Source organism: Heptranchias perlo, chromosome 23 (assembly GCF_035084215.1).
Source record: "Heptranchias perlo isolate sHepPer1 chromosome 23, sHepPer1.hap1, whole genome shotgun sequence".
Classification (NCBI taxonomy): domain Eukaryota; kingdom Metazoa; phylum Chordata; class Chondrichthyes; order Hexanchiformes; family Hexanchidae; genus Heptranchias; species Heptranchias perlo.
Window position 1 is genome coordinate 30,789,993 of NC_090347.1, and position 21,605 is coordinate 30,811,597.

At 43.3% G+C, this 21,605-nt stretch overlaps 1 protein-coding gene across 1 annotated transcript in view; it reads right to left on the bottom strand.

Annotated features, from left to right (window-relative positions):
• tbcd (tubulin folding cofactor D) overlaps positions 1-21,605 on the bottom strand; it is a 259,910-nt gene that overhangs the window by 101,952 nt on the left and 136,353 nt on the right. The window contains exons 16-18 of the mRNA XM_068004296.1: positions 14,703-14,732; positions 11,372-11,457; positions 5,772-5,852 (exon numbers count right to left, since the gene is read on the bottom strand). Coding sequence (XP_067860397.1) covers positions 5,772-5,852; positions 11,372-11,457; positions 14,703-14,732 — 197 coding nt within the window. The remainder of the gene's footprint in view (positions 1-5,771; positions 5,853-11,371; positions 11,458-14,702; positions 14,733-21,605) is intronic.

Consider the following 21,605-nt stretch of genomic DNA (forward strand, 5'->3'; position numbering starts at 1 on the left):
AAGGGGCTTGTGGTTGTTTCCCATTGTCTGCCTCTAAATAAGCCATGTTGCAAAAGTGGAAGTGGCACAGTACTGAACATGGCCTCCATCACTAAGTGTAAAGGACCAAGAGCATTCCGTAAAATAAAAACACAGAAGCAGAAAAAAACAATTTTTATTCAAAAAACTAAAAAAGACCTTTCTTGACAATACCAGTCTGTCCCTTCAAACAGACAGTACCAAAGTGGCAGCTATGGAATCAGTAGTGGCAGGTTGCCTCTGAACCCATTGCTAGAAGAGGAAATCTGAGTGTAGAGGTCTCTTACATTCATTTGTGTGAAATTTAAATTGCTGCACCCTATTCAGGTGCAGATACTAGTATGCCGACACTAGAGGAAGTTTTGGGACAGTGCTATTCAGTTGTAGAAAGGATGCAAAGGATTAGCACCCATTTGTCCTCTGCATTATGCCCATTGTTTGGGTATTATTTGAGAACAGAACAAGGAGATCAGGCCCTAATATTTGCAGTCAGGCAATATCATTTTTTTATCATCTTTTCCTTTTCCATTAAGTAGTGATTTTTCACAGCTTAAGTGCCTTTGGTTCAACCCTGGACTAGTCCAATTCACTGCCTCCCAGTGAAATCAAAGAAGCTGTACTGGGATGCATGTGAGGAACTCTAACTTACATCACCGAAGCATCTTAGAAAGACAGCAGATAGATGAAAGAGTGTGACTCCTTGAGGAGCAAAAGTACAGTACAAAGTTAATATAGTTTTTTGTGTAACCACTAATAGGAGGGGTTCTTTATATAGAAAGTGTGGCCCGAGTACTTACTTCCCCTTTAATGACCTAGTTATAAAGGAGACTTATTTTTACAGTCACCCACGGTAAAGTTACGGGTTCATAGACCAGTTATTTTAACAAGATTATAATGGATGGTGAGAAGAGCAGCAATTTTCATGGAGGGGTGGGTATTGAGGCACAAATAATTAGTTTAAAATTTGGTGCTATTTGGGAATATATCTTTAATGCGTAAAGCATTGAGTACTGCACGAGTTCTGCAAGTACACATTAATTGCCACAATTCTAATCCAGACTTTAAAAGTGCACCTTTTGCATCTCATTGACAGATATTAGCCTGAACTCTATTTTGTGTGTGTCAATGAGTTTTTTTTTTAAATCTTCAAGTTTACTAGTGTAATAACAAAGTGAGAGGGGAAGTAAGAGACACGCACACAAAGAGAATACTTTAGAAGACTAAAGGAAACTGCACAGGGATAGTGATAAGATGGGGGAAGGGGCTAAAAAGTGGCAGATGGAATTCAATGTCAGTGTGAGGTGATGCATTTTGGTAAAATAACAGCAATTATACTCGAGTGGAGGTACGCTCAGTGCTGTGGAAGAGCAGATGAACTTGGGAGTACAGGGTCACAGAATATTAAAGGCAGAACCTCAGGTTGATAAGGCTGTGAAAAAAACTAATAGAATTCCAGGTTTTATTTCGAGGAATGGAATCTAAAAGTCAAGAGGTAATGATGAGCCTATATACAACCTTAATAAGATCTCACCTATAGTGTTTTTTTTATTCGTTCATGGGATGTGGGCGTCGCTGGCGAGGCCAGCATTTATTGCCCATCCCTAATTGCCCTTGAGAAGGTGGTGGTGAGCTGCCTTCTTGAACCGCTGCAGTCCGTGTGGTGAAGGTTCTCCTACAGTGCTGTTAGGAAGGGAGTTCCAGGATTTTGACCCAGCAACGATGAAGGAACGGCGATATATTTCCAAGTCGGCATGGTGTGTGACTTGGAGGGGAACGTGTAGGTGGTGTTGTTCCCATGTACCTGCTGCCCTTGTCCTTCTAGGTGGTAGAGGTCGCGGGTTTCAGAGGCGCTGTCGAAGAAGCCTTGGCGAGTTGCTGCAGTGCATCCTGTGGATCGTACGCACTGCAGCCACAGTGCGCCGGTGGTGAAGGGAGTAAATGTTTAGGGTGGTGGATGGGGTGCCAATCAAGCGGGCTGCTTTGTCCTGGATGGTGTCGACCTTCTTAGTGTTGCTGGAGCTGCACTCATCCAGGCAAGTGGAGAGTATTCTATCACACTCCTGACTTGTGCCTTGTTGATGGTGGAAAGCTTTGGGGTGTCAGGAGGTTAGTCACTCGCCGCAGAAGGCCCAGCCTCTGACCTGCTCTTGTAGCCACAGTATTTATATGGCTGGTCCAGTTAAGTTTCTGGTCAATGGTGACCCCCAGGATGTTGATGGTGGGGGATTCGGCGATGGTAATGCCGTTGAATGTCAAGGGGAGGTGGTTAGACTCTGTCTTGTTGGAGATGGTCATTGCCTGGCACTTGTCTGGCGTGAATGTTACTTGCCACTTATGAGCCCAAGCCTGGATGTTGTCCAGGTCTTGCTGCATGCGGGCTCGGACTGCTTCATTATTTGAGGGGTTGCGAATGGAACTGAACATTGTGCAATCATCAGCGAACATCCCCATTTCTGACCTTATGATGGAGGGAAGGTCATTGATTAAGCAGCTGAAGATGGTTGGGCCGAGGACACTGCCCTAAGGAACTCCTGCAGCAATGCCCTGGGGCTGAGATGATTGGCCTCCAACAACCACAACCATCTTCCTTTGTGCTAGGTATGACTCCAGCCACTGGACAGTTTTCCCGCTGATTCCCATTGACTTCAATTTTACTAGAGCTCCCTGGTGCCACACTCGGTCAAATGCTGCCTTGATGTCAAGGGCAGTGACTCTCACCTCACCTCTGGAATTCAGCTCTTTTGTCCATGTTTGGACCAAGGCTATAATGAGGTCTAGAGCCGAGTGATCCTGCGGAACCCAAACTGAGCATCGGTGAGCAGGTTATTGGTGAGTAAATGCCACTTGATAGCACTGTCGACGACACCTTTCATCACTTTGCTGATGATTGAGAGTGGACTGATGGGGCGGTAATTGGCTGGATTGGATTTTGTCCTGCTTTTTGTGGACACGACATACTTGGGCAATTTTCCATATTGTCAGGTAGATGCCAGTGTTGTAGCTGTACTGGAGCAGCTTGGCTAGAGGCGCAGCTTGTTCTGGAGCACAAGTCTTCAGCACTACAGCCGGGATGTTGTCGGGGCCCATAGCCTTTGCTGTATCCAGTGCACTCAGCCATTTCTTGATATCACGTGGAGTGAATCGAATTGGCAAGACTGGCTTCTGTGATGGTGGGGATATCGGGAGGAGGCCGAGATGGATCATCCACTCGGCACTTCTGCCTTGTCTTTTGCACTCACGTGCTGGACTCTTCCATCATTGAGGATGGGGATGTTTGCAGAGCCTCCTCCTCCCCCCATTAGTTGTTTAATTGTCCACCATCATTCACGACTGGATGTGGCAGGACTGCAGAGCTTTGATCTGATCCGTTGGTTGTGGAATCGTTTAGCTCTATCTATAGCATGTTGCTTCCGCTGTTTAGCATGCATGTAGTCTTGAGTTGTAGCTTCACCAGGTTGGCACCTCATTTTTAGGTACGCCTGATGCTGCTCCTCGCATGCTCTTCTACACTCTTCACTGAACCAAGGTTGATCCCCTGGCTTGTTGATAATGGTAGAGTGAGGAATATGCCGGGCTATGAGGTTACAGATTGTGCTGGAATACAATTCTGCTGCTCCCAATGGCCCACAGCGCCTTATGGATGCCCAGTTTTGAGCTGCTAGATCTGTTCTGAATCTATCCCATTTAGCTCAGTGGTAGTGCCACACAACACGTTGGATGATGTCCTCAGTGCGAAGACGGGACTTCGTCTCCATGAGGACTGTGCAGTGGTCATTCCTACCAATACTGTCATGGACAGATGCATTTGCGACAGGTAGATTGGTGAGGACGAGGTCAAGTAAGTTTTTCTTTCGTGTTGGTTCGCTCACCACCTGCCGCAGGCCCAGTCTGGCAGCTATGTCCTTCAGGACTTGGCCAGCTCGGTCAGTAGTGGTGCTACCGAGCAACTCTTGGTGAGGGACATTGAAGTCCCCCACCCAGAGTACATTCTGTGCCCTTGCTACCCTCAGTGCTTCCTCCAAGTGGTGTTCAACATGGAGGAGGACTGATTCATCAGCTGAGGGAGGGCAGTAGGTGGTAATCAGCAGTATTGGGCTCCAGACTATAGGAAGGATAGTGAGGCTGTTGAGAGGATACAATACAGAGTCACTCGGACGCTGCCTGGTATGAGGATATATAAATATTAAGGGTTAGGGTTAACAGATGCAGATGGGTTCTGGTACTTGAGGGGTCAGAAACGAGGTGCCATAGATACAAGATTAAATGTAAGAGATTTAGAACTGAGGGTACGAGAAACTTCTTCACACAGAGAGTTTGTGAGGCTGTGGAATTCACTTCCAGGGTTAGCGGTTGAGGCAGAAACTATGTCAACATTCAAGCTAAGATTGGATAGGAAGATGAATGAAAAGTGGTTGAAGGAATATTGGTAGAGGGTGGGGAAATGTGATTATAACTATTTGCTCGCGTGGAGGGTAAACACTGACATGGATTGGTTGGGCCAAATGGCCTGTTTCAATGTTGTAATAGATGCAGAGCGAGACACACAGAGTGAGAGAGATAGATGCATACACAAGGACAGAGACTGAGAGAACAAAAAGCACAAACACGTAGAACTGTAGTTAGAAACACAACAAAGACAGACTTAGAACAAAAGACAGAGGACAAAAACAGGCCCACAGTGAAAGATATGCACAGACTGTTCAATACACAAACAAGACAGAAATATGCAAACACAAAGAAATCTATAAAAAGAAAAAGACACACAGAAATAAACAATGGCACACAAATAGCACTGCTGGACCACACCACTTCCCCTCACTGAAAATACGTATCAGCATAAAGTGCAGGTAAAATTGCGAACAGAAAAAACACTAGCTGTTTGCAACTGTCACAATGTAAATACAATACAACTCTGTCATCATACAGTGATTGTTATTAAAGTGAATAATAGTCCTGAAAAAATTCCCACCAGTTGCCTTGCCAAGTTTCTCAACAGCAAAGGCAAAAGCCAAATCTGACCACCTACTTTGATAAAATGGCCACCTGCTACGTGTATTCTCTAAGCCCATCAAAACACCGCAAAGGAAACAAAGTGACAGCTTCTTACGTTTGATAGTCTGATCTACTCCTCAGGGCTAAGTGAATTACAGTATATGTTTTAAATTCTGACAATTAATGGATCACATCCAAAAAATGAATGTTTACAAGTTTTAAAAATATACACAACAAATAAAAGTCAAATTCATGTACTTCCAGTTCGTGAACTAATTTGAATAAACTCTCAAAGGGTAAAAAAATTCCATCACTAAGTATTCTTGGAGCGATACCTTCCAGCTTTAGCATGCTGAGGAACAAGAAATTCCCCATTTTCCAAGTAATATCTATGTATTTATCCCTGCAGCTTCAATCACTGCCTTGCTTTCTTACCTGAGTGCACATATTATTTTCCTGCAGTTTTGATCTCATCATACCACGTGGCCCCTGTTCATCATTTCCAAATACAACAACCTTTTCATCATCAGAAACATAGAAAAATGTACTTTTTATTTTCGGACAAACTGATAGATGGTCAGGGCATTAATTTGATATATACAGAGCATTTTACCAATCTTGAGCTGGTATGTATGAGTACCTAACCAACAAAGAAACATGTATGAACCCCCAATTGTACCCTAGCCATCCATTTACTCCAAATATTAAAATTTATATATGTTTCAATGTACATATACTTAAAACACATTTAGGTCTCTTACCAATCCCAGTGGTTAAATTTCTTGTGTATCAGATGATCTATCAAAGGTTGAGTATACTCAGGGAATCCAACAATGTATATACTGCAGAACAGAGATAAATAAAAACGATACCAGTTACTGCTTTATGCAAGTGGAATCTAATTTTGTTATACTAGAATAGTCAGGATTACTCATGAGAAAGTGGGAAGCACATTATGAAGACTGTTTAAAAGAGGTGTGCTGAAAGTACATGCAAACATTTCAGACCTATGGACCAAACTTCATTTACTATCAATCTGACACTTGCACTGAACATGCACAAGGAATTTAATGTTGACCACGAACAAGAAGCTTCAGGTGGTGCCTTAGATAATGACTTTTGAGAAGAATACGGATTATTTGAAACTCAAGTCCCATAATACATTATCCAAGCCCACTGTGCTTTTTTATTTTATTTCCCCTTGCTGCTATCACATTGTGATTTTCAGCTGTGGATCTTCTATACTTTTTGCAAACATTCACAATGAGTCACCATCGCTAGATAGAAGATAGAGGTTTTCTGCAGTAAATTACAAATATATTCAATATCTTCTAGATATTGTGCAATATCTTGTGTAGGTATTAGGCCAATAATATCCTCCTGGCCCATCAATGGATTTTCCAACACTAGAAATGGATGAAAGTTTTTGTTCAAAGTACAGTACACTTCCAGTTAAGGGTATACCACATGACCTAGACAACTGCATATATGTAAATGGCACTATATTCTACAAAACCATGTATGCTATTGACATAATGGCCCAGTGACAAAGTCAGAAATGTCAGCTGCACATTCCCGATTTGAAAAAGAGTGTGCAACATTTAACAGCACAAGATATGATAACCCATCCTACAAGGTATTGACAATATAAAGAGTAAATGCAAATAATGATTCTATCGGTTTCAGTAAGGAATTCTTTAACAAGCTAATTTTTTCATAAATATTTGATGAATATATTGTTATACCTTAAATAGGTCTACCAGGTTTTGAAATGCAACATAATAAGACACTGTGTTGTAACTAAAGTCATTGGGAAGATCAATCCTTTCAAGCCCAGCTTCCTCGATAAGCACTAAAAATTGCTTTGACTTAGAGGTAGAAAGTAAATTAAGCAATCCTTGTTTTTGTTTATATAAATTCATGGTCACTTCATAGTTATAAATGCAAAGCTGCAACTTGAGGTAATCAATTAGATTAACCTACCTTTGATATTTTAATCTGAACATAGGGATGACAAATTACTGAACATATGAAAAAACAAAGGTGGGAGAAGACCTTAAGGCCCAAACATACTCAACCTATCCATGAGATGGGCAACCCCATGTGCCACCATCTCCAACAGCTGATAATGCTAACTCTTGACAAAATAAAGGCGGGGGGGATGCTGTGACCAATTTCAGGAAGTAGTCTGGTAAATTCCTCCCCAACTCCCTACAACAACAACTTGCATTTATATAGCGCCTTTAACATAGTAAAACGTCCCAAGGTGCTTCACAGGAGCGTTATCAAACAAAATTTGACACAAAGCCACATAAGGAGGTACTAGGACAAATGACCAAAAGCTTGGTCGAAGAGGTAGGTTTTAAGGAGTGTCTTAAAGGAGGAGAGGTAGAGAGGCGGAGAAGTTTAGGGAGGGAATTCTAGAGCTTAGGGCCTAGACAGCTGAAGGCACGGCCGCCAATGGTAGAGTGATTAAAATCGGGGATGCGCAAGAGAAAATTGGAGAAGCGCAGAGATCTCGGAGGGTTATAGGGCTGGAGGAAGTTAGAGATAGGGAAGGACGAGGCCATGGAGGGATTTGAAAACAAGGATGTGAATTTTAAAATCAAGGTGTTCCCAGACCGGGAGCCAATGTAGTTCAGCGAGCACAGGGTTGATGGGAGAACAGGGCTTGGTGCAAGGTAGGATACGGGCTGTAGAGTTTTGGATGAGTTCAAATAATGGAGGGTGGAAGATGGGAGGCCAGCCAGGAGAGCATTGGAATAGTCCTATCTGGAGGTAACAAAGGCATGGATGAGGGTTTCGACAGCAGATGAGCTGAGGCGGGGTGGAGACGGGCGATGTTACGGAGGTGGAAGTAGGTGGTCTTGGTGATGGAGCGGATATGTGGTCGGAAGCTCATCTCAGGGTCAAATAGAACACCAAGGCTGCGAAAAGTCTGGTTCAGCCTCAGACAGAGGCCAGGGAGAGGGTTGGAGTTGGTGGCTAGGGAATGGAGTTTGCAGCGGGGACCAAAGACAATGACTTTGTTCTTCCCAATATTTTGTTGGAGGAAAATTTTTGCGCATTGCTTGTCTGACATCCAGTACTGAATGTGACAAATGAGAGACAGTGGAGGGGTCAAGGGAGTTGGTTGTGAGGTAGAGCTGGGTGTCGTCAACGTACGTGTGGAATCTGATGGTGTGTTTTCAGATGATGTCGCTGAAGGGCAGAAAACAACCAAGTTTCAGGAGATGATGGTTATCCAATATGCATCCCTAGACATACTTAAACTAACCTCTGCTTCAACCTTTAGGAAAATAGCCATAGACTGTGCCAAAAATAACAATCTTTATTCATTGGGTTAGTTCCAAATATCATAGCCCTCTTATCCCTACTTCATCTCTCATACCTTTCAATGGCTCGTCTGTCAAATATTTATCCATCACCCTTTAGAATTTATAACATCCATTGTTTTAACTGCCTCCCTGATTCATCAATAAATGCAGGAAAATCACTTTTCAGATGTCTGCTTACTATAATTTTGCAAAAGTCACATGATGCTCTCCTCATCAGGCAGCTCAGCCAATTGAGACAGGTTGGATGGCTCAGTTGATTGCATGTCAAATTCAGGACCAGATGACATGTCAGACTCGGAACTTGGGTTTTAATCCTGGCAGGGTTCAGTCAACCTTTCAAATCGCGTGAAATGAGGACCATGTTTCAGGAAGTGGAGAGAAAGCAGGAGACTCCAAGGATTGTGCAGTGCTTGCCACAAAAATTGCAACATCTCCTGGCAGCTAAGGAATGAAAAATGACCTCCAAAGGTAATTCTACATCTCTCACTATTTGCATTATTAAAATGAATACTGGTCCCCTTGGCCAAACCTTTTGCTGAATTCTCTGTGTCAGAGGTAATATAAGCATTCCATAAAGGAACATTCTGCTTCAACAATGACTTGCATTTATATAGTACCTTTAACAGAATAATGTCCCAAGGTCTTTCAGAGCTGTGTAGGAAACAGATGCTGAGCCAAAGGAGAGATTGAGGCGTGATCAGACGCTTGGTTAAAAATGTGATTTTTAAAGAACGGTCTTAAAGGAGGAGAGGGAGGTGGAGGGAAAGGAATTCAGGAAGGGAATACCAGAGAGTGGAACATGGACAGGTAAAAACACAGACATCCATGGTGGGCGAAAGGGAGGGTTGATACCAATTGGCAAAGGAAGAAGGTTCAGAGCATGAAGAGATTAGACATAGGAAGCCAAGACTATGAAGGGGTTTTAACATAAGGGTACGAATTTTAAATTTGAGTCACTAGGGAACTGGAAACTAATGTAGGTCAGTGAGGTTGGGAATGATGGATGAGTGGGACTTGCAGTGGGATAACATAAGCAGTAGAGCTGAAATTTATGGAGCGTGGAGAATGAGGGAAAATCATGAATCCTGAAGGTGGTCTGTTTTAGCCCCTATTCTGAAAAGTGATTAACAAACAGATTGGTTTCCAAATAAGCCTACCTGTTGAAAATTGGATCCCTGTAGTTTGCTCTGAGAAGCCAAATGTGAGGGTATACACTGTCCAGATTGGTGAATCTACTGCCATATTCTGCACTCCTAGTGTGCAGAAATGGTACAATGATGACACCACAGACACCATTGATTTGGATAAGTCAAAATACTGGAACTTGCTAATTAATGTTTTCAAATATTTAAGATTTTAAAAAACTAACTTGGCAAAACAATTACTGTGTACGTATACAGCTCTTATATAAAAGGAGCTTATCCAAAGCAATTTTCTGATTAGCTATGATGTGGAAGCAGTCAGGCAGGTATATGTGGTTGATAGCAGACATGGCTGACCTCAAAGTGCATTGTAGTATTCATTAATTGTAGCACAAACAATGGTATCTTTGGCTAGTTCCATATATAAACATGTATTCTGGATGTGTCTGGCATATTAACACCCTGCCATACCCTGTCATTACTGAATGGGTTGCACGGTAACTGTCTCTAATACTTCCATTCCAATAAGCATTTTCAATGAACATCTACTTCTCAAATAATATGACCATACTGTTAAAACCACATAAAACAACAGGGAAAAAAACCCTGAATCTTTCATCAGATCTCTGGCATTTCAGTTCAATGTATTAACAATGAATCATAAGAGGATAGATTTTGGATTTTTTTCTCCTTCATTTACTGAAGTGTAGGTCAATTTCTACAGTATGCTTAAGAAGACACTCCTGCGTTAAATAACATGTAATAATCGTGGGCGTGGCCCCTGTGTGAAAAAATTCAACTTTAGAATGTCAACACCAGATTTTTTGGCCATTTCAAAAGGTTTACAGAGGCAGCCTTTTGTTTTGTGTTGCAATTCAAACAAAATATATACTTCAATTTCCTTGCATATTTCCCAACACTATGCCTGGTATTATGGTTTAATGAGGGTTGGAAGTCATCTTGCTGAAAATCAGGTTTAAAGGAAATGGTGCTGCATTCTACCATTTTTGAAGCTATTCTGTCCACAGGTAAGAGTTAAATCAACATATTTTGGTCAGATGGAGTGCAACAAAGTGTTTTTCTTTTGTTTTTTATGATTCCATCCCCCTATTTTTTTTCTTTCCTCTAAAAGGTATTGACTCTTTGTGGTGCCATTCCACAAATATTAGCAGCCTTCCTGTACCTCAATCAGCTGACCATTCTTCATGTTGAATGCGAACACAATAGGCAACAGAGTCAAACTCAATCCTGTCCTCACTTAATGCTTTCCTCTGCACCTGGTCATGTTATAATTTAACAGACAGGACCTGATGCGAATAATGGGCACTTGAAGGAGAAAGTATTCTGTTCCTCAGCATTGATGAACATAGAAATTTAACAACAGGCATAAAAATAATTATAAAAACACAAGCAGCAATTTTCAATGGGTCAATGCATCTGCTGAGTTAATTGGTCTCAGCAAGAACAGCAGTGAGGCACTACCACTGGTACAAAACTGTACAACACGGCAAAGCAGTTCCCGGGTTACAGAGGAGAAATAAAATCGCTTGGAGTACCTGGATTTGATCACAATCCAGTGATTCCTGCTTGATGGCGTGTGTGCATGGACAAGGCCAACTGGACTGCGATGCCTCCCACACAAATAATCTGCCGATCCTTATCGTCTAACTCACACATGAAGAAGGGCGACTTAGGCGAGGTACTGGGGGGCTATCAGCAGACATGGAACCAAAGCCCAGCATGAATTACTACATTCAGCAAAAAGAGGAATTCTAAATCCTAAATAAATGAGCTCCTCTGTGATAAATATGTACTGGTGTCAAGGTTTTATATTTTAATGACAGCAGATAGTGGGGAAGTTCACAAGCCTTGAAGCGTTACCTAATGTTCAAAAAACATTTGGTCCGATTTCCAACAGCAAAATAATCAGCTGCAGTGAGTATGTCAATTCCATGTGGAAATGTACCCTGCAAAAGATGTAAACAAAAATAATTACCCTGCTTCATTAAAGAAACTATCAGAAGTACAATAAAAATGCAGGTTAACTATTAACACTTTTTATATAATTAATTTTTTTTTAAAAAAGAAATATACAGTACTTTTTTTGAAGTTTGTTTTAGTTTACTTTCACTTTTACTGCAAACTGATCTCCTTGTTTCCATACTGTAATTTATGGTAATAAGGAAATGCATGGCACAGCCCCTTTTAAAGGATAAGATAAGTATAGTGAATAATCACAATGTAAAATACTACCCTACACACAATAACTGTTTCAACTAAGTCTAACTTTGAATAAGCTATTTAAAATAGTGTTTTTTCCCCTCTCTAGGAGACCTGACATTTTCAAATACTTAGTGAGAAAACATATTCAGAGAAGAAAGGGAAAGAGGCTACGAGGTGGTGAGAGATAAAAACGCTGTTGTAGGTGAAGGAATATTAAAAAATTGATTGGTTCATGAAAATCATGTGACCATTAAAACTCAAATATGATTAGTCTGTGCTGCTTATGTGGCCACTGATCAAGTTCAACCTCTATATATAAATGAAAATATCATTCAAACAAACCCCAAGCCTTTTGAAATTAGACAGCAGTGGAAATTTCATGAGGAAGGCAAAGCAAACAAAAACAGGAAGCTCCAAACATTGCCAAACTAAAAAAGTACTAAGGAATAAGTTGTGAAGGAATTTTGCTGTGGAGATTTAACTACACTGTGAATGAGGAATGCTACCTGACACAGGTAATGTAACATCATTTCTCATTTGTTCAACATGTAAATGAATTTTGTTAAAGTTATATAGAAGTCATCTTGAGATGTAGGTCAACACATCAGTGCTTTGTGAAAGCATGCAAATTACTTATTTAAGCTTTCTTCTAGGCAGAGTCAACAGACCCAATGGATATTAGCACATGATTTTGGCTTAGTGGAATTAGCTTCAACTTCTTTCTGGTTGGCCTTGATCAGCTGAGGAAATACATAAGATACGTCAGACATTACTTATTTTGGTAAATATCCATTAACGATGGGCTTTCCTAAAGTTCTGTTACCAAAAAAAGCACAATCCAGTCCTTGGTTCTATCCATAAACAAAAGCAAAATTGTACTTCCATTCAAAGGAAGAAGTGGAGAGTGATGGCTAAAATGTTAGCATTAAAATTCTGTGAGACAAATGAAACTCAGGTACAATTTTGGACTTCAATTGCGGATTTCACTTCACAGCTGCTACATCTGAATGTAAATCATATAAGATGGATCTATAAACAAAGACTGAAGCTCGCCAATTTCGTGAGTTGAAATAAGAGCAAGCTACGTAACTTGGAGACCACAAATTTGATATGTTTCTCAAAGCGAGATTCACATTCAAGGCCATTCAATTGTTTTACTTCGAGATTATCTTGTCCAAGTGTAGAATTATATATCCTTAAGATTTCTGGCCACTAGTCAGCTTCTCAGATACAACATTTGAATTATCTGCATTAATGATGCCCTTCTCCTACACAATGGGTCAAAAGCCTCCTATTCCCCTTGGGAACAACGTAGAACCCTGAGTTTTCCTACCTTACAGGCTGGTTCACTTAGTTATTCAATGACAAGATCTGACATATCTGCAGAATGCCAGCTCTGCTGGTCAGTCTGTAAAGTAAGGGGGATGGTCATAATCTTGAGTCACTGCTGAAATGTGGAGAAGCAGTAGCTGAGGCCACTGTCTTTTTGAGCTTTTATTTTTCTTTTTAAACTTTAGGTGGGAAGCCTTTTTTTTTGCCACAAAAGGAACTCAGCTTTCCTCAAAATAATAGACGCCAAACTGTGGTACATGACGAGCCACCTGAGTGAAGGTTTTAAGGGTCTGCTGGTGAAACTCTCCAGCATCATTTGCACACTGTCCCTAAAGATATTTCTTCGAAAATGGAATATGAAATGAAACACAGCATAAATCTGGTAATGAATTCAAGATTTAACTGTAGGATTTGCAATTTTACATTGGGCGACAAACAAGGAAATTTATTAACTGTCAGAATTTAAAACATACACTGCTAGATCAAAGGTTTGGCTATCTCTCTCACCAATTAAGAAAGGTGCACCAATATAGCAGCTGTTTAAATACAAAACAGTATAAAGATACCACACGAAAGGCAGTTTATTTTGCCTGGGTACCAAAATACCACAACTGCCCTAAAGAACACTAAAACAACAGTTTACAAGTTTCAGCTAGTAGCAAGAAAAGCTTAAAATAAACATAGCTCCTATACAGGCAGCATTTTTTAATTATACAAAGATGAGGTAACAATGTGTATTTTTATTTAACTCTTTGCATGCACTGAGTTATGTTACCTCACAACATGATGCTGTATAGGGAAAGAGTCTATTTTCCTTCATTACATTCAGTGGTCCAAGCTCATGTTAACTGCCACCTTGCACCACCTCCAGACTTACCTACTTCTGACCTATTTGCCAAGTATGTCCAGGCCAGCTTCCCATTCTTTCCCTCTACTTTTCTCTTTATGAGCTCCAAAATTCTTAGGGATGGAATTACAGTGGTTATGCCAGGTTCGTAGCCACCAGTGCCCTCCGGTGATTTGTTGGGAGTTTATGGGATCATTGGGAGGGCACCTAATTTGCATGCTGCAGGCGAGTGCAAATGCCACTACGGGTATATCTTGTTTCCCATCTGCCCACACAGCTGGAAACTCTGGCACCCAACCTCCATTGGAGTCAATCTTTTTTTAAAAAAAAAATTGTGCACTTCATCAAGGGCTGAGGCTGCATCCCCAGCCTGGACCCCACAAGTGGGGCCAACATTCGCCAATAAGGAGACCCGTACCCCTAAACTCACTCGATGTACTGGTCGCCACAGATACGTTGGGTCCCGATTGAGCCAATGGAGCGGGAACTTCCGGCATAAGGAGTCCAGGCCGTGGCTCTACCCCCAACATTTGCCTTGTAAAAGCAGAGCAGATGTTCCACCCCTTACAAGGCAAGTCAGAAACGCCCGGAAACCGCAGAGATCTGCTGCAACTGGGTCTCCGCAATTTTCCAGCGGAGGCCCCGACGAATTTTGGGTTCATGGTTTCCAAGTTTGTGATTTGACAAACCCTTTGGTACAAATAGCTCCAAGCTCCAAATAAAAATGTGCCTGTATACCTGGAAATATTTCAAACACATTTATTTATCAATTGTTTACAATATTTGAAACTTTTTATGAAATAACAGTACCTGTCTTCCAACGTTCTCCTGGAAAGCAGCCTGAGGTAAAAAGTATCAGAAAAGCAATGTATATAACAAAGTATCAATTAAATCATAATAAACACTAGTTTAATACTGGAGATCTATACCTCCGTACTTTTCAAACAGTTTTATGATAAGCAATCTAGGCAACAGTAAATCTTTTAAATTGAACAATCTTGTTAGTGAACTAGTCCAACCTATAGACATGGGGAGAATGCAATAAGCAAATCATGTGACCACAAATAGAGCTGCAATAAACTTCAGAAAAGTTAGACATTACAGCCTAGACTTTCTTCACCTGTACTACCTGATCTGACTTGTCTGGAAGAGGAGGAGAACCTATGGAGGGATGCCAGGTAGGTCAGACTGCAAGAGGTTCTCTATGCCCATCCATCGGTATCTGCATCTGCAGATGGAGGTGAAAATACCTCTCTGACAAATTCTTAATGTTGGTGGAGGCTCCTATTCCCAAAGGAAGCTGTGACAGCAGCCCCAATGCGAATACCTAAACTAACCAAAACGTTGGATACTTCCTCAGAAGCACCCTAATCACAATATGTCATGTTTTCAGTGGGCACTGCATAAAAGAAAACACACCAGGAATTAATTGTTGCTTGATTGGCTGCACCCTCCAAGTTGCAACCAACCATTTCTTCAGGCCCTGGCACATCTGCTTGTCAATGACCATGGGCAACAGTCTTCTCAAGGCCTGGGTCAAAAGAGAGGCAAATGCTGTTCGGTGATATCTGGTGCAAGGACAGCTGCAGTTACCATTCAGCATAGGCTGGCAAATGCAGTGACAATAATAGTGAGTTGTGAACTGAAACTTGGGTGCACTTCCATCTGAGCATGCTCCAATGCTGATTTCAGTGGATGATAGCACGCTGCAGCACAGAGAGCAGACCTACTTGCAAGCGCCTAATGCAGCATCTCCGCAAATTCCATAACCATCAAACAGGGGACTGGGTGCTGGGCTGTTCTGTCACTTGCACTTTGTGTTCCCATGTGGAAACCGTGTGGCAGTACTAATCTTAAGATATTTAAATTTTGCTTTGGTTGAATAAATGGGAAACTATGCTATTAGTAAACATCACTGTACAATCATATTAACTATCCCCTTTCTTGTTGGCCTACAGTATATAGATGACACATGTAATTAAAAAGGTAAACAGGTTCACAGTGAGTTGGCAAGCAAAACAATCAAACTCACAAAGACACCTTTGCTCAAAATTTGTCTTGGACAAATTGGAGTAAACCAATCAAGTCAGAATTCAGGATCATGAGCAACTGTATTCCCATATTATGATTAGTTTTCTCCCATAGAGAAAGCTTTTGCCTCTGTGTTTCTGTTTGGTATTATTCTCTGCATATTGTCCTGTATCTATATATTTTTTTATTCGTTCATGGGATGTGGGCGACGCTGGCGAGGCCAGCATTTATTGCCCATCCCTAATTGCCCTTGAGAAGGTGGTGGTGAGCCGCCTTCTTGAACCGCTCCAGTCCGTGTGGTGAAGGCTCTTCCACAGTGCTGTTAAGAAGGGAGTTCCAGGATTTTGACCCAACGACGATTAAGGAACGGCGATATATTCCCAAGTCGGGATGGTGTGTGACTTGGAGGGGAATGTGCAGGTGGTGTTGTTCCCATGTGCCTGCTGCTCTTGTCCTTCTAGGTGGTAGAGATCGCGGGTTTGGGAGGTGCTGTTGAAGAAGCCTTGGTGAGTGGCTGCAGTGCATCCTGTGGATGGTACACATTGCAGCCATTGTGCGCCGGTGGTGAAGGGAGTGAATGTTTAGGATGGTAGATGGGGTGCCAATCAAGCGGGCTGCTTTGTCCTGGATGGTGTCGAGCTCCTTGAGTGTTGGAGCTGCACTCATCCAGGCAAGTGGAGAGTATTCCATCACTCCTGACTTGTGCCTTGTAGATGGTGGAAAGGCTTTGGGGAGTCAGGAGGTGAGACACTTGCCGCAGAACACCCAGCCTCTGACCTGCTCTTGTAGCCACAGTATTTATGTGGCTGGTCCAGTTAAGTTTCTGGTTAATGGTGGCCCCCAGGATGTTGATGGTGGGGGATTCGGCGATGGTAATGCTGTTGAATGTCAGGGGGAGATGGTTAGACTATCTCTTTTTGGAGATGGTCATTGCCTGGCACTTGTCTGGCACGAATGTTACTTGCCACTTATCAGCCCAAGCCTGGATGTTGTTCAGGTCTTGCTGCATGCGGGCTCGGACTGCTTCATTATCTGAGGGGTTATGAATGGAACTGAACACTGTGCAATCATCAGCGAACATCCCCATTTCTGACCTTGCGATGGAGGGAAGGTCATTGATGAAGTAGCTGAAGATGGTTGGGCCTAGGACACTGCCCTGAGGAACTCCTGCAGCATTGTCCTGGGGCTGAGGTGATTGGCCTCCAACAACCACAACCATCTTTCTTTGTGCTAGGTATGATTCCAGCCACTGGAGAGTTTTCCCCCTGATTCCCATTGACTTCAATTTTACTAGGGCTCCTTGGTGCCACACTCGGTCAAATGCTGCCTTGATGTCAAGGGCAGTCACTCTCACCTCACCTCTGGAATTCAGCTCTTTTGTCCATGTTTGGACCAAGGCTATAATGAGGTCTGGAGCCGAATGGTCCTGGCGGAACCCAAACTGAGCATCGGTGAGCAGGTTATTGGTGAGTAAGTGCCGTTTGATAGCACTGTCGACGACACTTTCCATCACTTTGCTGATGATTGAGAGGAGGCTGATGGGGCGGTAATTGGCCGGATTGGATTTGTCCTGCTTTTTGTGGACAGAACATACCTGGGCATTTTTCCACATTGTTGGGTAGATGCCAGTGTTGTAGCTGTACTGGAACAGTTTGGCTAGAGGCATGGCTAGTTCTGGAGCACAAGTCTTCAAGCCGGGATGCTGTCGGGGCCCATAGCCTTTGCTGTATCCAGTGCACTCAGCCGTTTCTTGATAACACGTGGAGTGAATCGAATTGGCTAAAGACTGGCTTCAGTGATGGTGGGGATATTGGGAGGAGGCCGAGATGGATCATCCACACGGCACTTCTGGCTGAAGATGGTTGCAAACGCTTCAGCCTGGTCTTTTGCACTCACGTGCTGGTCTCTGCCATCATTGAGGAGGGCGATGTTTACAGAGCCTCCTCCTCCCGTTAGCTGTTTAATTGTCCACCACCATTTACGACTGGATATGTGTTTATCAAAGCACTAAGAAAAAAAATAGAAGCAATAAAATTTTTTTCATGCTTTTCTTTATGTATTCTCGCTCATGTGGACACAGCATTCATGTTTATCTGAGTTGGCCAGTAAAATTTATTATCTTTTTTCCCCTTTTGTTTACTGCATCACCTTTCTTCCTCTTGTATCATTTCTTTCTTTGGTTCTCTCACTTCCCCCGCTCCATCAATGTTTGCATTCACTGTTCCTTGTGTTCACTCAATCTGTCTGCCCCTTTACTACCTTCATAATCATCTACAGGATCGTGCTCATAGGAGGAGTTACGGAATGCCGTTGGGAGGTGAAACTGGCCCAGCCTCGCCTCCCATGTAGAATCTGCCTATTCTTACTATATAATCAGTAGGAAGGTAAACTGAGCAGAAGGTGGATGAAGAAACAGATCAAGCAAAAATCACCCCCTACCCTCATATTTTCTTGTATTTAGAGTCAAAGCTCTAATATACAGGAATCCCCAAAGGGATGGGAGCTTTGAAACTGTATGATCCAGACCATTCAGTAAATGATGTCAGTAAATTGCGAGACCTACAGCGTGGTGCATAATTACATTTATGTACAGACAGACACACACATACTCATATGGGTTTTTAAGTAATCATTTAAAACTGGAACAGGTGCTAAACTAGGCTATGATTCATGCTTTTCCAAGCATTACCTATAGCAACCGGGGCACTCAGAAGAATCAATCATGGATTAGGAAATGAGTTTCATCAAGGTGGAGCTGAAACTACAACAGGCACCAGTGGATTAACAGGATAAACTTGACCTGGGCTATTGTATCAGAAGAAAAAAAAAGTACAAAATGAAACCCACATTCAGTAGGAATTTTATTGAATTAGACAAGCAAGATTAATTAAACATTTGTTAAGGTACATGAATAAAATCTGAAAAGGCTCAAGCAAACTTTGTGTTTCCTATTTAACACTGCATTCTCTACTCCTGCCTTCATTAAGCAGCTATAGACTGCCAAAAAATATTAATTGACAGTATTCTCTGGGTACTGTGTTAACAAATCCATTTGAAATAAGTGAAATATGGTTCTTGTAGAACTGCTTAGTTTACACTATGTAGGTGAAGATAGTAAGCCAGTTCGAAGCACGTGGGCTGAGCACGGAGATCTGTTTAGAACTTCTAATGAACATCCCATTAGATCTATTTAGAAATCGACCATCAACAGTTGTTTTGTTCGCCTTGCACACTCTAATATCACTTAGCTTTACAATGATTTCAAAGCATCTAGGTTCTTCTAAATGACCTAATTCAAAAACTGACTGGCCTGTCATTTACTAGATCAATACCTGCGACGAGAGGGTTGTCCTATGAGGAAAGATTGAGTGGAATGGGCCTATATTCTCTGGAGTTTAGAAGAACGAGAGGTGATCTCATTGGAACATATAAGACTCGAAGAGGGCTTGACAGGGTAGATGCTGAGAGGATGTTTCCCCTGGCTAGAGTCTAGAACTAGGGGACATAAGGCTCGATATTAGCAGGGCAGCGGGTTCTCAGCAGGAGGGTCGACTGGGCACGTGGGTAACGCGCCCGGTGAAATCGGGGTGCTCCGCACGCAATTACAGGATAATTGGAGCCACTTACCTGTGCTTCCGGGTTTCCTGCTGGTAAGCTGTGCCGCGGGCGGACTGCGCATGCGCAGCAAGATCTGTCAGCTGGAAGAGCCCTATTTAAAGGGGCAGTCCTCCACTGACTGATGCTGCAGAAAATAGGAAAAATTACAGCATGGAGCAGCCCAGGGGAAGGCTGCTCCCAGGTTTAATGATGCCTCACTCCAGGTATCATTGGATAGGGTGAGGAGGAGGGGGAGGACAGAGATCTTCCCCCCCGGCGGGCGGGAGGAAGCGGCCTGGCTTGAGGTGGCAGAGGAGGTCATCAGCACCACCAACATATCGCGCACCTGCATACAGTGCAGGAGGCGCTTCAATCACCTAAGTAGGTCAGCCGAAGTGAGTACACTTACTCATTCCCCTACACTCCGTCTGCCAGATCACCGCCCCCACCCCACATCTCCTTCTGCACTGCCAACACTACTCTGTCACATCACTCCTCACACCCACTCAAAGCTCATCCTCATCTTACCTGCACTTACTCACCCCACCACTACCACTCAACCCAATCCTCATACAATCTCATGGCTCTATCTCATACTCACCCTCTCATGCATCTCTTTCACGGTCAGCCTCACTCAACCTGCCACTACCTGTGCTGCAGCCACAGGGCATGCATCACAGATGTGCAGTAGGAAGCGTAAGGCAAACGTGTCGTGAGCATGAAGGGGATGCACAAGGGCGTTTGAGGGTTTGTCATGGTTTTTACTTATACTTAATTTCTGCTCAACTCACATTACATATTATATTGGCACCACTACTGCCACGTCTTTGCGAATCTTGTCTGGTTTGTATAATAATGCCCTTTCCTGAGGATCACAATGAAGACCCACAACTGATGCCACCCATTGTGTCACTGCAGAGTGGGTGTAGGTGTATTTGCAGGGCTCTTTTGTGCAGACGACTGAGCGACGTCGGCAATGTCCCCGGTGGCACCCTGGAAGGATGCGGAGGAGAATTTGTTGAGGGCAGTGGTGACTTTGACAGCGACAGGTAAGAAGATAGTGCTCAGGCCAGCCAAGAGCAACCCGGCAGGAAGGAGGCTGCAGATGTCCACGACTACATGTCCACGGAAGCTAAGCCTCGATCTGTAGACCCTGTGGCAAAGGTAGTGCCCTCTGCGAAGCATCTCTCTCTGCGGTTGCCCTCCCTCCTGCTGTGCAGGTGAATGTGTCACAGCACTGTGTTGTGGAGCTCCATGTGTCAGAAGTGGACGGCATGGCCGGCGAGGCTGGTGATGTTGTTCGCCCTCCGAGGAGGTCATGACTGCAGCTACGGCGGCCCCCATCCGGAAGATGTACATTTGAGGGGGTCTGCAAGGTAGGTAAATGTGTCTGGACACCGGAGTAAGTGTGCAAGTTTATGCATTTGATTGCTAGGAGGAGGGTGGTGGAGGCCAAACTTTGTCCAAAGTGACAGAGTGGCCTCCTGCAATGAGTGAGGGTGTCCCCCCCCTCCCCGCCAGTTGTCAAATGGACCTTTGCAGCTGCCACAGGTTGGTGGCTGCAACACGTCCATTTCAACTGGGATTGTTTCCCCCAGTACGGGAAACAGTCTCAGTTAATTGCAAAATCCGATCCCTCCTAAAATATCAGGTCAATCAGGTCTGTAAACAACCTGAAGTACCTGTTCAAGTACTTTAAGTGGCACCCCGCCGGCTTTAATTGCCGGCGGGAGTCCCACATGCGGGGGCTGCGCCCGCATGTGAGCGCTTCACTGGGGAACCCGGAAATGGGTCGGGTTGGAGCCAGGCTCCGGACCCGCCCCAGGAATCCCGGATTTTCGTAGCCCCCCCCCCCGCCACGAACGCACCCGATCGCGGGTGCGAAAATAGAGCCCATAGTCTCAGGATAAGGGGTCGGACATTTAGGACCAAGATGAGGAGGAATTTCTTCACTCAGAGGGTCGTGAATATTTGGAATTCTCTATCCCAGAGGGCTGTGGATGCTTATTGAGTATATTGAAGACTGAGATCGATAGATTTTTGGACTCTAGGGGAATCAAGGGATATAGGGATCGAGCAGGAAAG